The sequence below is a fragment of the Rana temporaria genome, chromosome 2 (genome assembly GCF_905171775.1).
Source record: "Rana temporaria chromosome 2, aRanTem1.1, whole genome shotgun sequence".
Classification (NCBI taxonomy): Eukaryota; Metazoa; Chordata; class Amphibia; order Anura; family Ranidae; genus Rana; species Rana temporaria.
This window is the reverse complement of record NC_053490.1, coordinates 475,075,144-475,091,986: the sequence shown is the minus strand read 5'-3', so window position 1 is coordinate 475,091,986 and position 16,843 is coordinate 475,075,144. Positions and strand designations below refer to the sequence as shown.

The 16,843-nt window shown below is 43.9% G+C and overlaps 1 protein-coding gene across 2 annotated transcripts in view; it reads left to right on the top strand.

The window, feature by feature from the left end:
* The first annotated feature begins 5,809 nt into the window (after positions 1-5,809).
* Positions 5,810-16,843, top strand: part of LOC120927821 — a 37,241-nt gene continuing 26,207 nt past the window's right edge. Inside the window, exon 1 of one of the 2 annotated variants that reach the window (XM_040338743.1) lies at positions 5,810-6,010. In XM_040338743.1, the coding sequence (XP_040194677.1) occupies positions 5,887-6,010 (124 nt within the window). In that variant the 5' untranslated portion in view covers positions 5,810-5,886. The remainder of the gene's footprint in view (positions 6,011-16,843) is intronic. The other variant, XM_040338742.1, reaches the window with a different exon arrangement.

Genomic DNA, 16,843 nt, shown 5'->3' with positions numbered 1-16,843 from the left:
AGGCCAGTATACAGCCCATATACTGTATACATTTGTGTTGAACATCCAAAAAGCGAGAGAAATTATACTTTATATGAGGCATGTCACTGAATGGATACCTTATTCATATTATTAATTGAAAAGTTTATTAATTACAAATGACATCATAAAAAGTGTCAATCTGTGATACAGGACACAATTTACTATGATACACTTGTTTGAGTATACAGTTATTATACAAAATAAAATACAACACGGCTAGCAATACAGTTACATAAAAACACTCATCCATCCATCCATAATAAACAAAAGAAATTGCTCATGATGAGCCAAACTTGTCTGCGTATCAGATCGATGTATACTCGACGCACGTTTCATGGCTGATGCCAATCATCAGGAGTAAAATATTCTGAAATTAAATCAGTGATATCTATAAATATAGGATACCCTTTAAACGGAAAACCATCTCTCCAAAAAAGGTCTATAACTTACAATGCGGCCCAGTACTGACGCCCAAGTATTTGTCTAAGGGGATGCAGCTTGAGCCACCACGGCTCAAGCTGTAACTTAAATAATTAAAACTTTTCACTTCCCAGACGACAGGTGGGACTAAACCCACCCATTACAACAATGTCATCCCACTCGAGCTGTTGATTCACACAGTATTTTTTATATATCTGGAGTAATAGGCCTCCGCCTATCAACACTAAAATTACCTATCTTATAACCCTTCAGGGCTTGCTTAACCGAGAAAAACTTAAACAAGAAGGTAAGTTCTGTAGTTTAAAAAAGAAAGAGATTCCGGACATAATTTTATTCACAGGAGACCATGAATAATTTTGTAGAAATAGACGATTTAAAAATAAGAGTATCAATTCCCCAGAAAAAGCACTATGTTTCTCACTTAAGGAGTCCAGAAAAGCTTACCATAGAAACCGGGCTGACCGATATCCCGCCATGGTAGCCGGTGCCACCAAATTTGTGATATTATCCGCAATTAGACTTAAATCAAATCCCAAAGATGGGATGGGACCTCCACTCCAGCTGCATGTAATAGGCAGAAAAAAATGGTCCATCTGTAATTGAGATAATGAATCCGCCAAATCATTGTTTTTCCCCGCCACATGTTTAGCATTGATCCATATGTTTAAGATTAAACACTTAAATATTAAGTAGCGAAGAAAAATAATGATAAGCGGAGACTTGGATGCCAAGCAATTAATAGCGTATACTTCCCCACTATTATCTGTACTGACCATAATTCTTATATTCCTAAACGCAGAGCCCCAGACCTCAAGGGCAACAACTATAGGAAAGAGCTCTAATAAGACTATTAGCTAGATTCAGAGAGAGTTAAGCCGGCATATCAGTAGATACGCCGACCTAACTCGGAATCTGCGCCGTCCTAAGTTTAAGTGTATTCTCAAACTGAGATACACTTAAACCTAGGTAAGATACGACAGCCTGCGCCGTCGTATCTTAGGGTGCAATATTTAGGCTGGCCGCTAGGTGGCGCTTCCGTTGAGTTCGGCGTAGAATATGTAAATGACTAGATACGCCTATTCACGAACGTACGTGCGCCCGTCGCAGTAAAGATCCGCAGTTTCAGTAAGAGATACGCCGCGTAAAGATAAAGCTGCCCCTAGGAGGCGTAGTCAATGTTAAGTATGGCCGTCGTTCCCGCGTAGAAATTAGAAAATTTTACGTCGTTTGCGTAAGTCGTCCGTGAATGGGGCTGGACGTAATTTACGTTCACGTCGAAACCAATATGTCCTTGCGGCGTACTTTGGAGCAATGCACACTGGGATATGTACACGGACGGCGCATGAGCCGTTCGTAAAAAACGTCAATCACGTCAGGTCACGAGTAATTAACATAAAACATGCCCCCCCATCCTCATTTGAATTAGGCGCGCTTACGCCGGCCGCATTTACGCTACGCTGCCGTAAGTTAGGAGGCAAGTACTTTGTGAATACAGTACTTGCCTCTCTGACTTAAGGCGGCGTAGCGTAAATACGATACGCTACGCCGCCTTAAAGTTGCGGCGGCGTCTTTGAATCAAGGTATATGTTTTTCAAGTAACCTCCTACCTGCCATCGAGATTTACAACTTCCTGTGCACCAGATGGCTGCAAAATCAATGGAAAACCATCTGTAAAAAGGTTGAAATCAGAGTCGAGCACAAAATTGGGTTGCCACATTGCTTTACCATTAAGGTTTTCAAGAAATTGTACCCAAACTAAAAGATCTTCCCTCATGTCATATGTGACTCTAACATGTGAAAACAGTGATTTTAAACTTGAGATTGACATATATAATCTCCTGGAGAAAATCCTACCCACTGGCATAACCCGAGTAGCAAAAGCTAACAATCTTAAAAGGAATTGCATGTCTTTCAAACAAACCTTCTTTTTTTTAATAATTAAATATAACAATATTTTAATTCTTTCTATTTTTGACTCTGGCAACCTGAACTCCATTCTTGCTGTATCTATTGTTATACCTAAAAAATCCAGGCAAGTAGAAGGCTAAGAAGTCTTTTCCACTGCTAATGCTAACTCCAAATTGGTTACAAATTTTAAAAAATTATTGTAACAGGAAAAGGCAATCAGAAATAAAAATAAAAAAATCATCCAAGTAATGAATCATTAAGGAAGAACCAGTTATCGAAGAAACTACCCATTCTAAAAAGGTGGAAAAACATTCAAAATAAAAACACGATAGAGAACAGCCCATTGGCAAACATTTGTCAAAATAAAACGTATCAAAAAAAAAAAAAAAAAAACCCCAGAGAAGAAAAACAGTCTGGATGGATTGGGAGGAGCCGAAATGCATATTTAATATTTGCTTTTCGCTAACATAGCTCCTGAACTCAAAAGCCTAAGTTTACCAAGAGCATCTTCAAAAGACACATAATTAACTGTAGACATTGCTTCCGAAATTTGATTGTTTAAAGCACAGGTGTCAAACACAAGGCCCGCGGGCTGAATCTCCAGGCCATTTCATGTGGTCCTCGCACCTCTCCTGCAGCTTTCGGAGAGCTCCAGCCCTCCTCTGGTCCTCCTCCAGATCCCTACTTTTTGCTTTCAAGCAATGCATCCAACTTCTTCCCAGCAGCAGCATAATGAAAAGGGGGTGCACTGTGATGTAAGGGAGAGTGGGGGACTCAACTTCTGATGGTGGGGTGGCTCTTGACATCTAATGTAAGGGAGGAGATGCACTGGACATCTAATCTTACAGATACAACCGGCCCTTTTGAGGGCAATCATAATGCTGATGTGGCCCACCATGAAATTGAGTTTGACGCCCTTGGTTTACAGAATCACCTGCTGGATATGAAAGACCAATCTAAATTAATTTGTCAAAGGTTAACTCACCAGCTCCTGGATTCACAAGTAAGTTTTCAGCCTGTTGCTGTGGATGGGCACAGACCACAGGAATGCTGTGACCCCCTTGTTGGTCCTCTTGTGCTGTGGGTGCCGCAGTAAATAGGGGCCTGGATGGACCAGAAACCGCTCTGCTGCTAATGCCGGCATCTTCAGGCATCCCTGGTTGCCTAGGAAACTCCTCTTCTGGTCTTCGGCAAGATGGCCGCCGTGACGCGGCTCTGCCTCTGGCTCCTCCTCCCGTGGCATGGCGTCTGCGACCACCCAGCTCTTCCTTCCGCTGACCTACGAGGCGGTGACGGGGAGTGTCTTCTGCACGGGATGTGCCTCCTCTTCGTCGGCCCTTCAGCTATGCCGGAGATGACGTTGTGTTGCTCCCTGCACTCCGGATCTGCTTGCCGAGGGTCTTCCTCCTCTTCCTCTTGCAGTGCCGAGCTGATCTATTCGAACTCTCTGGTCCGCGATCTTCCTACGGCGGTGGCGACAATATCCCCCTTCCTCTGGAGCTTCTTGACCTGGAGATCTCGGTAGGTCCAGACAGCAGCGGACACAATCTTCACCGCCTTCTTCGCCCACCCACTCGATAAGCCGCCTCAGAAGACTCATTCTTCTGGCCTTAGAAAGCGCCGTTTGCCCAATGAAGATAACTCCTAGAGCACTACGGCTGTGCCTTCTGAGGCGAATGAGCTCCCCTTCATGGAACTCCCTTTTATAGGCAGGCTCGGGGGGGGTTCTGGAATGTTCTGAGATAAAATTCTCATGGCCTAACCCTAGTCTGCCATGTGACCTTACCACAGATTAGTCAATACTAGCCCAGCTTTCTCCCTGCCTGTATAAACCCTGACATGACTCACATGGCCTAACCCCTATAGGCCATGTGACCTCACCTCAGTACACTTGACCTAACAAGGGACCTGTGTGTCTTAATCACACAGGGCGGGAGCGTTGAAACTACCTCCTGTCAAAATCCCATGAGGAAAGGGGGATTCCTAGAAACCTCTTCCCCTTTGCTTTCATTCTGAGCGCACCAGTTTTATTAAAAATCTCCCTGTCTGCTTCAATAGAAACACACATTTTCATAGCCCAAGATGCCAAGAAACTCCACTGTTCTTTTCTCTTACCCGCCCCTCCCTTTGCCAAGCTAACAGACTGGCTTTAGGCTGCACTGTCCACTGTAATCTCTTTCCTGTGAAGAAATTAAGTTCCGAGAAGCAGCACTAAGAGAGCAGAAATCAGCCATGTTTAACCACTTCTCTACCGAAATATAGTCATATGACGGCTGCAAGAACCCTCTGTCCCTCCCGGCCGCCGTCATATGACGTCTTTGGCTTCCCGAGCCTCTTCCCGAGCTTGTGTGCCTGCCGGCTCAGTCGGGAGCCAATGCGCATTGCCTGTCACACCACAGATCCACGTCCTGTCAGGTGAGAGGAGACCGATGCTGTGTTCCCAGTACAGAGGAACACCGATCAGTCTCCACCTATTGTGAGTCCCATCCCCCTACAGTTAGAATCACTCCCTAGACTACACATTTAACTCCTTGATCGCCCCCCTAGTGTTAACCTCTTCCCTGCCAGTGACATTTACCAAGTAATCAGTGCATTTTTATAGCTGCATAAATGTGAATGGTCCCAAAATAGTGTCAAAAGTGTCCGATATGTCTGCCGCAATGTCACCGTCTTGATAAAAATGGCAGATCGCCGCCATTACTAGTAATAAAAAAAATAAATAAAATGACATAAATCTATTCCCTATGTTGTAGGCGCTATAACATTTGCGCAAACCAATCAATATACGCTTATTGTGATTTTTATTACCAAAAATATGTAGAAAAATACATATCCGCCTAAACTGAGGAAGAAATTGTTATTATTATTATTATTATTATTTTTTAAATGGGATATTTATTATAGCAAAAAGTAAAAAAATATTGTTTTTTTTTCAAACTCATTGCTCTTTTTTTGTTTATAGCCCAAAAAATAAAAACCGCAGAGGTGATCAAATACCACCAAAAGAAAGCTCTATTTGTGGGGAAAAAAATGTCATATGGGTAAAGTGTTGCATGACCGCACAATTGTCATTGAAAATGTTACTTCGCTGAAAGCTGAAAATTGGCCTGGGCAGGAAGGGGGTGAAAATGCCCTGTATTGAGGTGGTCTAAGATGTAAACTGCAAGTGTCCGAGTAAGAATTTTAACAAATAGTTCACTGGGAAATACTTATTTTTATGCTCAATATGTTAGGTTAAAACATTGAGGATTTAATACTACTATAATAATGTAAGTGGGTCAATGGGTAAGTGCACACCAGCAAAATTGTCAGACCTTGATCACAGCAAGTGAATTAGTAAATAAGTAGCAGAAATATGATATACTATAAGCACATCTGGAAGGAAATAATAATCCGCCCTGATCTGGTATTTAACAGCAGTGACTAGTTTCACTTTCATTTATCATTTGCTTTGTCATTTACATGAAGTAAGTGTAGAACATCGGTCTGATTCTCTCACACGTCTCTTCGTTTATCATGGGTCTCAGTAGTGCTGAGAAGGAGGGCTGCCGGCAAATGCTGTTCCTGATGGAAGTGTCTGATTTATTGGCCCTGTACAAGACTGTTAGCAAAACCGAAACACCGGTCCGTGTCAAAGCAGGTAAGACATTCTTTTAGTCACTTGGCTCGGAACAAATCTGGGTTTCTTCGGTTAATAATATATGAAAGACCATCCTTAATATTCAGGGAAAGTATCTAGATTAGAGTCTAATGCTGCGTACACACGATCGTTTTTAGGCATGAAAAAAAACGTTGTTTTTCAGCATGTCCAAAAAATTGTTTTTCCAACTTCATCATTAAAAACGATGTTGCCCACACACCATAGTTTTTGAAAAATGATGAACGAAGCGCGGTGACGTACACCACGTACGACGGCACTCTAAAGGGGAAGTTCTATTCGCCTTTGGGCTGCTTTTAGCTGATTCCTTGTTAGTAAAAGACAATTCACGCTTTTTTGTCTGTTGCAGCGTGATGAATGTGCTTACTTCATTATGAATGGTAGTTTTACCTGAACAAGCGCTCTTGTCTCCTAACTTGCTTCTGGGCATGTGCGAGTTTAAAATGTAGTTTTTGCCCACACACGATCATTTTTAACAACACGAAAAACGACATTTTAAAAAACGACGTGAAAAAATGCAGCATGTTCGAATTTTTTTTTGTCGTTTTTCGCAAGCCGAAAAACGATGTGAAGCCCACACATGATCATTTTAAATGACGTTTTTAAAAACGTCATTTTTTTTTATGCCGAAAAACGTGTGTACGTGGCATTAGACAAAGTTGTTGGTACCAGACCCGGACTGGCCATAGGGCATACCGGGCGTTTGCCCGGTGGGCCGCGGCCTGCCGCGGGCCACCGGGCCCCATGGTCTTGTGTGGCCAAGGCTCCTTGAGCCCCTGCCGCTCGCCCGGCCTCTCCGAGGCTTGCTGGCCGGCCGCCATTACAGTTCGGCCGTCAGACTGGAGGGCGGAGACTACAGGTCACGTTACCTGTGACCATGAAGAGGGAGGGGATCTACATGAGACGCAGCCGCCGGTGTTCAAGTGAGTGTCTGTATGCGTGCGCCTGGATAGGAAAAGCCGCTGCAGACACAGTAGAAGAATCCATGCCTTTATTTTTCTCCCACAGCCTCTGAATGCCAGCTTCTCACTCTCTCCCTTCCGTGGGCATTCAGAGGTTGTAGGAGAAAAATAAAGAGATGAATTCTTCTGTGTGTGCAGCTGCTTCTTATATCCAGCCTCTTTCTACTGCCCCCTGCTCTCAGGCTCTCCCACTGCACTCCAGCCCCCCAAGTGATCTCCAGCTCCTGTACACTCCGCCCCCCCAGTCCCCAGAGCTCTCCAGCCCCTCCCAGTGTGCTCATCAGCCCCCCTGTACTTTCCAGTGCCCAGTGCTCTCCAGCCTCCTCCCTGTGCTCTCAGGCCCCCCCAGTGCTCATCAGCCCCCCTGTACTCTCCCCCCAGTGCTCTCCAGCCCCCCCAGTGCTCATCAGCCCCCCTGTACTCTGTCCTCCAGTGCTCATCAGCCCCCCTGTATTCTCTGGCCCCCCAGTGCTCTCCAGCCCCCCCCCAAGTGCTTTCAGGCCCCCCCAGTGCTCTCCAGCCCTCCGTACTCTCCAGCCCCCCCAGTGCTCTCCAGCCCTCCCCTGTGCTCTCCAGCCCCCCTGTGTTCATCAACCCCTGTACTCTCCGCCCCCCAGTGCTCATCAGGCCCCCCTGTACTCTCCAGCCCCCAGTGCTCATGAGCCCCCTGTACTCTCTGCTCCCCCCAGTGCTCTCCAGCCTCCCCCCAGTGCTCTCAGGCCCCCCCAGTGCTCTTCAGCCCTCCCCCTGTGTTTTCCAGCCCTCTATGCTCTCCAGCCCCTCCCAGTGCTCTCAGCCCCCCCTGTGCTCATCAACCCCTGTACTCTCTGGCCCCCCTAATGCTCTGGAGCCTCTCCCAGTGCTCTCAGGCCCCCCAGTGCTCATCAGCACCCCTGTACTCTCTGACCCCCAGTGCTCTTCAGCCCCCCCCCCAGTGCTCTCCATACTCTCCAGCCCCCCCAGTGCTCTCCAGCTCTCCGTGCTCTTCAGCCCCTCCCAGTGCTCTCAGGCCCCCCTGTGCTCATCAGCTCCCTTTTACTCTCCGGCCCCCCAGTACTCTCCAGCCCCTCCCAGTGCTCTCCGGCCGCTCCTGTGCTCTCCGCCCCCCAGTGCTCTTAAGCCCCCAATGCTCTCCAGCCCCCCTGTGCTGTTCACCTTCCATGTTCTCGGCCCCTGCTTGTGCTCTCCATCCCCCCCATGGTCCCCGCCCCCTCTGTGCTCTTCGCCTCCTGTGTTCTCTGCCCCTGCTTGTACTCTCCAGCACCCTTGTGCTCTCCGGCTCCCCCTAGTGCTCTCCACCCCCCATGCTCTTCACCCCCTGTGCTCTCTGGCCCCCTTAGTGCTCTCCACACTCCCCCGTGTTCTCCATCCCCCCACATTCTTCGCCCCCCTTCCCATGCTCTCCGTGCCTCCCGGTAAATTAGCCATGGGCTGCTCAGTCTAAAATGCCCGGGCCTAATTTTTGTCCCAGTCCGGGCCTGGTTGGTACCCTTAGGCTGCATTCACACCTAGGCGACAAAACGCCTGAAGCGCGACGCTACAATACGCTGGAGGGGAGAAATAACATGATTCTCTATAGAGATGGTTCACATCTCCACGCCGAACGCCGAAACGCCTGAAGCTCAAACAAGTCCCAAACCCTTTTTTGTCGTGGCATATCGGGCGGCTTCGGCGTTCTCCATACCCGACAATGACCTATACAAAACCGCGGTTAAAAACACTGCGTTTTGTCGTGGCAAATCACGGTAAAAAACGCAGCAATTTGTCGTGCAAATCAAGGTAAAAAACGCCGCAAATCGCCTACGCCTAGGTGTGAATGCAGCCTTAGAGGTGACTGATTCAATGTTTAATTGCTACTGAAAAATGGTGAAATCAAAAGTAATTGTTGTATTTATACCTGCATGTCTTTTTGTAAAGCAAAGGGAGTGTGAAAAAGAGAGAAATGATGGCTTATCATGCAAATATATTTTAAAAATGGACAGTTGTTGACAATCCTAGAAATGATTTTAAATTGGATCATAGTAATATTACTGTTTTCTGTAATTAGTATCACACATATTCAATCTTGTAATCAGTCAGTAAGACTTTTTAATTGGAGAAAGGTAGCCACTGTGTTTGGTATTATCATGTGCATCGTACAGAGAAAGCAAAGAGTTGTCTAAGAAGATCAGAAATAAATTTATAGACCAGCATGTCAAAGATAACCCTACATTAATACCTACGGTATATGCTTTTTGGTGCGTTTTGCAATTTGCAGAACCATTCAACATGGTTTCCTGTGGTACACGTTCTCACCTATGTGTTTTTCAGCTGTTCTGAAGGGTCAGGGACTTTTTGTCAAACAGCAAATTGCGTTTTATAATAGACTTCAAAGGAGCCACACCAGAAATGCAAGAGTTGCATTTGTGATGCTTTTCGTGGGTTTTTCCCCTTTAAAAACACTGTATATAGCTGGTTGCTAAGGAGCGGGCCGGGAAGCCGTCCATCATGTCCTTAACAACCGATCAGCCATCTGACAGCTGAATGTAAAAAAAAGAATAGTCAGGGAATAAAATTGTGAAAAAACAGCTTGGGTCCCCCCCCCCCCAGATCCATACCAGGCCTTTCAGGTCTGGTATGGATTTGAAGGGGAACCCCACACCACAATAAAAAAAATGGCATGGGGTACCCCTTAATTCATACCAGACCTTTATACGAGCTCCTGAACCATACCAGGCTCCACACTCATCAAAAGCTAATCAGCGACTGCCCGCTCCTTCGTCTGACAGTTCTTAAATTGGTTAAGGGCGGGGCCACCCGGGTGACATCACAAGCGTGGGCAAAGCAAAGCCCCTTCTGACCCAAAGCCCCCAGCAGGGCATGTGGCCTGGTATGGTTCAGAAGGGGGGGTGCTCGCTTGTCCCCTCCTTTCTTGACCTGCTGGGCTGCATGCTCGGATAGGGGTCTGGTATGGATTTGGGGGGACCCCAAGCTCTTTTATTTTTGATTTTGCATGGGTTTCCCCTCCAAATCCATACCAGACCTGAAGGGCCTGGTATGGATCTGGGGGGGACCCCACAACGTTTTATTTTACAATTTTTTTTGTCAGCAATTTTGTTTTTGTTTTTTACATTCAGCTGTCAGTGGGAACAGCTCATGACTCATCGGTTGTTAAGGACGCAGCTTCCCGGCCTGCTCCTTAGTGACCAGCTTTATACAGTGTTTTTAACCACTTCAGCCCCGGAAGAATTTACCCCCCTGCTGACCAGAGCACTTTTTGCAATTCGGCACTGCATCATTTTAACTGACAATTGCGTGGTCGTGCGACGTTGCACCCAATCAAAATTGACGTTCTTTTTTTCCCACAAATAGAACTTTCTTTTGGTGGTATTTGATCACCTCTGCAGTTTTTATTTTTTGCACTATAAACAAAAAAACGAGTGACAATTTTGAAAAAAAAGCAATATTTTTTACTTTTTGCTATAATAAATATCCCCCCCCAAAAAATATATATATATATATATATATATATATATATATATATATATATATATATATATAAAAATTCTCTCAGTTTAGGCTGATACGTATTCTACATATTTTTTGTAAAATAAATCGCAATATGCCTTTATTGTTTGGTCTGCACAAAAGTTATAGCGTCTACAAAATAGGGGATAGTTTTATGGCATTTTTATTAATATTTTTTTTTTACTAGTAATGGTGGCGATCAGAGATTTTTATTGTGACTGCCACATTATGGCAGACACATCGGACACTTTTGATGCCATTTTGGGACCATTGTCATTTATACAACGATCAGTGCTATAAAAATTCACTGATTACTGTAAAAATGACACTGGCAGTGAAGGGGTTAACCAGTAGGGGCGCTGAAGGGGTTAAGTGTGTCCTAGGGATGTGTTCTAACTGTAGGGGGGATGGGAGCGTTGATCAGTATCCTTGTCACTAGGCAGAACGGGGAAATGCTTGTTTACATTAGCATTTCCCCGTTATTTCTCTCCGTGAGACGATCGTGGGACTCCCCACGCTCACACTCATGGAGTTCGCGGCATGCGCGCACCCACAATGCCGCATCTTAAAGGGCAACATATATATACGTTGATCTGCCCAGCCGTGACTTTTTGCCGACGTATATCGGCGTGAGCCAGTCAGCAAGTGGTTAATCCATGTCAGACCCTTATCCAAGCTCCTGAACCATACCAGGCTCTACACTTGTCAAAAGCTAATCAGCTAACTCTTCCGTTTTTTTGGCAGAATTTTTTTTTTTTACATTCAGCTGTCAGTGGGGAACTGCTGATGACTCATTGGTTGTTAAGGATGCGACAGCTGGCTTCCAGGCCTGCTCCTCAGTGACCAGCTATATACAGTGTTTTTAAAGAAAAATACGCAAAATGCATGGAAAGTGCATGTTAAAACTTGTGAAAAATGTGGGTTTAAAAACGCAAAATGCATCAACTGCATGAACCTAGACTAAAAGCAATGACACCATCTCCAAGCAGCAGGATGTTCATGTGACTATAATTTCAATCTCCTTGGATGTCTTGCAAAATGAAACCAGTCCTAGATTGCACAGAAGATTAGTGTAGGTAGACAAAAAGCCAGGGAAAACCTCCAAATAACGAGCTGAACTTCAAGGTCAATTTAGATCAGTTTCCATGACACCAAACTATAAAATAAAATAAATTCAGTATGTTTAAATATAAGAAGAACATACCTATTTCTTTCTTCCTTTGTTTCATTACTCAAATGCATGCTTTTTTCTGTTTTTCTCAGACTTCTTCTTCTCAGGTGGCTACATTTGTTCTCCATGCCACCTTTTCCTGTTCACCTCTGAGATGGACTACTGCATTCAGACACATTCAAGTTTTTTTGCAGTACGCATAGAACGTATCATGTGGGTAGAAATAATGGCACTTCTCACGCTATACTACTTGAGGTAAGAAACATCAGTGGAGGATAGAGAGCAAGGACAAAAAAGAAGCCTAAAAGAAATAATAAGACTTCAAGTGTATTCTAAATGTCTCACTGATGGAGGCTAATATCAAGGTTATAACCAGGTGGTATTTAACCCCCTCTAAACTTGCATCTATATACCCTATAGCTGATCCGACCTGTTTCAGGGGATGACAACTTTTAGGGTCAATGACTCATATCTGGTGGGAATGTCCTAGAAATCTTCTCTATGATTTCCAAGGTCAATGGTTGCCAGGTTTCTAGGTCTCTTTCAATAGCTCTCCTAAATGCTCACATACTTCAAATACCAAAAATTACACACAAACTAATCCATTTTATTTTTACAGGAGCCAGGCTTACAATTGCCAAAGCATGGAAGAAACCTAAAAACCTAAACCTTCTTTCTTGGAAGCCCCAAAAAAATATATCTTGGATAATGACTCAAGAAAAGCTAGCTAGTATTCTAACTGATACTGTTCCGAAATTCAAAAACCTTTTGGAACCTTGGGCTAGATATGTAGGAATCTCTCTTAACCAGGGTGTTCCTTCGGTTCCTACATAACTCTAAGTTAGGCATGTTTCCCATCAAACCCCCATACCCCCACCCCCTTCCTATCCCTTCTTTCCTTTTTCTCTCATACTTTTCCCCTCTTCTTTTTATTTTTTTCCTCCTATAGGGATTTCTGGTGATGTTCTGAGGGAGACCTATCCCCCCCCCTTTTTTTTTACTTTTTTGATTATACATAGAAATGATAGATAAAATATCCTCTTTCATAGATAATAAGGCCGATCTCTTTTAGCCTGGCTATTCCTGGGATCTTTAGGTAAAAGTATGGTGAGATGTTTCCTCCCCTGCTGTAGTTAGTTCCCAATAAGGGGCACCAGGAGGACAGAAATGTCTTTGTTTATCAGTTGGCCTGAAATTCTTCATAGTAATTATTTAACATTCTAAAACCACATTTATCATTTTAATGATATGTCTTTATTTATCTACAAAATAGTAGTATTTATTCTAAGAGGTCATCTACCAGATTTTATTCATAACGAGATGTACCGTAATGTACTAAATTGTAATATTTATGTAGCACTACCCCCGAAGGAGCTGCTGGTTTGTTTTGGGTCTACGCTGTGGCTACCAACCCCTGAAATTGGCTCAAACCCTCCCTTGGCACCACTGGTATAATGGGAATTGTGAACCCCAATGACTTCTTGGAGTACACAATATCTTGTCACACCACAGTAAACTAGGTAAATTAATGATTACCTTGAGTTGTATCGGTCCACAGTATGATAGATAGACTGGACACAAATTTCAGCTTAACCAATGTAACTCTTTACTTGATAAGATAAAGAAAAAGGAACACAGGTAAAACATTAAAATACTTCTTGCAGAGCCCTGCAAAAGTCAGAAACAGTGATAACAAATAAATACACGTTGAATTATAACGACTACGCAGACCTGTGTAAGCACGCAGCAAGGGGATTCCCTCAATAAGGCGTCCACACTGAAGCACCTCCTTTCCAAGCCTCACCCAGCTCTCAATATTAACAATACTACACAGTGTAATGGAACCAATTACTCAATTAAAAAGTATGAAGATAGACATTAACAGTCTGCAATAACTAAATAGGCAGTCTTTAGGTAACACACCTAATGTGGTTTGGTTGATCAGACCAAACCTTAGTTCAAATTATCCCAAAAGTCGGTGCACTGATGCGTCGGCATGCGGTGTTGCGCAAGGGGTAATTTTTAATCCAATAGGGAAACAAGTGAAATGGGTGGAAGAGACCCGAATGGTCAAATTGCAATGGCTAATGTGGGCGATCCACCTTCCAACAACACAGTCAATAGGTCTTGGGCAGGTGCCCATCTCACTCAACCAGTTCAGGCCTTGTCCTTCCGAAACACTCCCTCCACGATCTCCGGTCACAATCTTTCAGGATGAACAGGTCTCGAACAGGTCACTACTGCACTGGAACACCGTCCGATCACTCCGTCAGAGGTTCTGTCTCTTTTCCTCAATGGCGCTCTGCCCGGGCATATGTAGGCCTCAACCCCGGCCTAGACTTCTGTGGAGACACCACGCACAGGTGTCCTCCTGGGTTGAAGAAGCGGGCCGGAGAGAGCGCGCCAAGAACGCCCTCCTCTTTAAATTTCCTCCCCCATCAGTCTGCGTGGGAAGCAAAGCATTCCGGGGTTGTACAGTTGCACTCTGGGTGTTGTAGTTTATAAATAACCCAGGGCAATGGAGTCTCTTTTCTCCCTGTACTCAATTTCCCAACATTCTCTGCGGCAAGGACAAGAAGTAAACAGCAGGTTACTATATCACAACTCGGCCACCGGAGGGAGCTGAGATCCTTTTTGATCAGCAGATGGTAGTTTCTCATATCACATAAAGGGTGATATCCCGCTACATTTATTTTCTGGAAATAAAATATTTTGAAAGAAAAAAAATTATAAGAGACCTTGTAAACAGAAAAAAAAACTGAGCCATAGTATACTTGATATTTTAGAAAGATTGAGTCTAGCGTCTTTTTAAGTGAAAGTGGGCTCAAAGAAAGAAGACTCAGGAGGACTCCACTGTTGAAGGAAAAACATAAAAAAGCCAGACTGAAATTTGCTAAAGTGGATATTGACAAGCTACACTGATTCTGGGAGAATGTCCTTCGGGCTGGTATGTCAAAAGTTGAGCTTTTGGACAAGTCCTATCAGCTATGTGTTCACAGACAAAAAGGGAGGCTTTCAAAGCAAAGAACATCGTAACTACTGTGAAACATAGGCCCAGTTATGTTTTAGGGCTGCTTTGCTGCGTTTGGCAGGGGGTGGCCTAAGGCTGGGTTCACACTACTACACTACTTTCATCCTACTTTGCTCTGCTACATTGGTCCTACATTTATCCTACATTGGTCCTACATCCATCCTACTTTCATGAACAGGATACTACTTTGGTTCGACTTCAATGATATTCAATGGGCCTGAAGTAGGATCAATGTAGGACCAAAAGTAGTACAGGGAGCATTTTCAAAGTCGGACCAACTTGTGTAGGACGCTACAAGACGCTCTCATAGGGAAACATTGAACACAGAGCAAAGTAGGATAAAAGTAGTGTAGTAGTGTGAACCCAGCCTTAATCTGTGCTAGACACATCTCATCTCAAATTTCAAGACTATCAAGCAAATCTGTAATGATACCTACTGCCCAGTGTCAGAAACTCTGACCCAGTCATATATCATGGGTCTTCAAACAGGACAATGATCTAAAACGCACAGCGAAAAGCACCCAAGGACAACTAAGAACCAAACATTGGACTATTATGAAGTGGTCATCTATGAGCCCTGACCTGTATTCTATTGAACCATGGAACTTTATGGAAAGGGCTGAAACATGCCATCTAGAAAAGGCATTCTTCAAACTGAGGCAGCTCGAGTAGTTTAGTCAAGAGTGGGATAACTATGTCAACTCCCTGCTAGCAGGTGCAGGGGTCTCACTGAAAGCTATAGAAATCAATTTCCTCTAATGCCACGTGCACACGAGCGAAAATTCTGACACAAAAAACGTGGATTTTTTTCTGACGGAACGCTGGCTAAATTTGTGTTGCATATACACAGTCACACAGATGTTGCCGGAAATTCCGACCGTCAAGAACGCGATGACGTACAACACGTACGACGAGCCGAGAAAAAAAGGAATACAATAGCAAGTGTGGCTCTTCTGCTTGATTCAGAGCATGCATGTTTTTTTGTCCATCAGAATTGCATACAGATGATTGGAATTTCCGACAAGAACTTTTTCCGTCTGAAAATTTGAGAACCTCAAATTTTTGTTGACAGAAATTCCAACAGAAAAAGTCTGATGGAGCCTACACACAGTCGGAATTTACGACCAAAATCTTACATCAAACTTTTCTTGTTGGAAATTCCAACCGTGTGTATGGGGCATTAGGGGTTGTGTAATGAAATATTGGGTTAAGAGAACCCTAATGCCGCGTACACACGGTCGGAAATTCCGAAAAGAATAGCTTGATGTGAGCTTTTGGTCAGAAATTCTGACCGCGTGTAGGCTCCATCGAACTTTTTTCTGTCGGAATTTCCTCCAACAAAAATTTGAGAGCTAGTTCTCAAATTTTCAGACGGAAAAAGTTCTTGTCGGAAATTCTGATCGTCTGTATGCAATTCCGATGGACAAAAAACCACGCACGCTCTAAGTCAAGCAGAAGAGCCACACTGGCTATTAAACTTCAGTTTTTTCAGCTTGTCGTACATTACCGTGTTCTTGATGGTTGGAATTTACAACAAGATTTGTGTGACTGTGTGTATGCAACACAAGTTTGAGCCAACTTTCCGTCGGAAAAAAATCCACGGATTTCTTGTCGGAATTTCCGCTCGTGAGTACGGGGCATTATGTTTGTCCATTATATGTGTTGTATTATTTAGAATATTCTGCTGAATATACAACTAAAATCAAAAGAAAAGTTATGCCGTGTACACACGGTCGGACTTTCCAACGGGAAAACCTCCGTTGGAATTTCCGTTGGAAAAATAGAGAACCCTTCTCTCTATTAAAGTCCGTCAGGAATCCCAACCGTGTGTACGGGGCATTACTGAATATGGAAAAAAACAATGATGGTGCCACTTGCTTTGGTAAGTTACAAGTTTTGTGTGGGTTCAAGATTTGCCCATTGAAATATTTGTTGCAGGAAATATCCTGTACCAGTAAATGTCTCATTATTTGCGTGTTAAGGTATATTTCTGAATTGAAATCTGATTTCCAGGTATAAATTAAAAATAATAATAATAGTGCAGCGCAAATAAAGTCCTTGACTGAAGAAATCAGGAATAGAGATGACACCCAGTGAGATAGCAAAATCTTCGGCAAATGTGATGATAACCTCCACCAGTATAA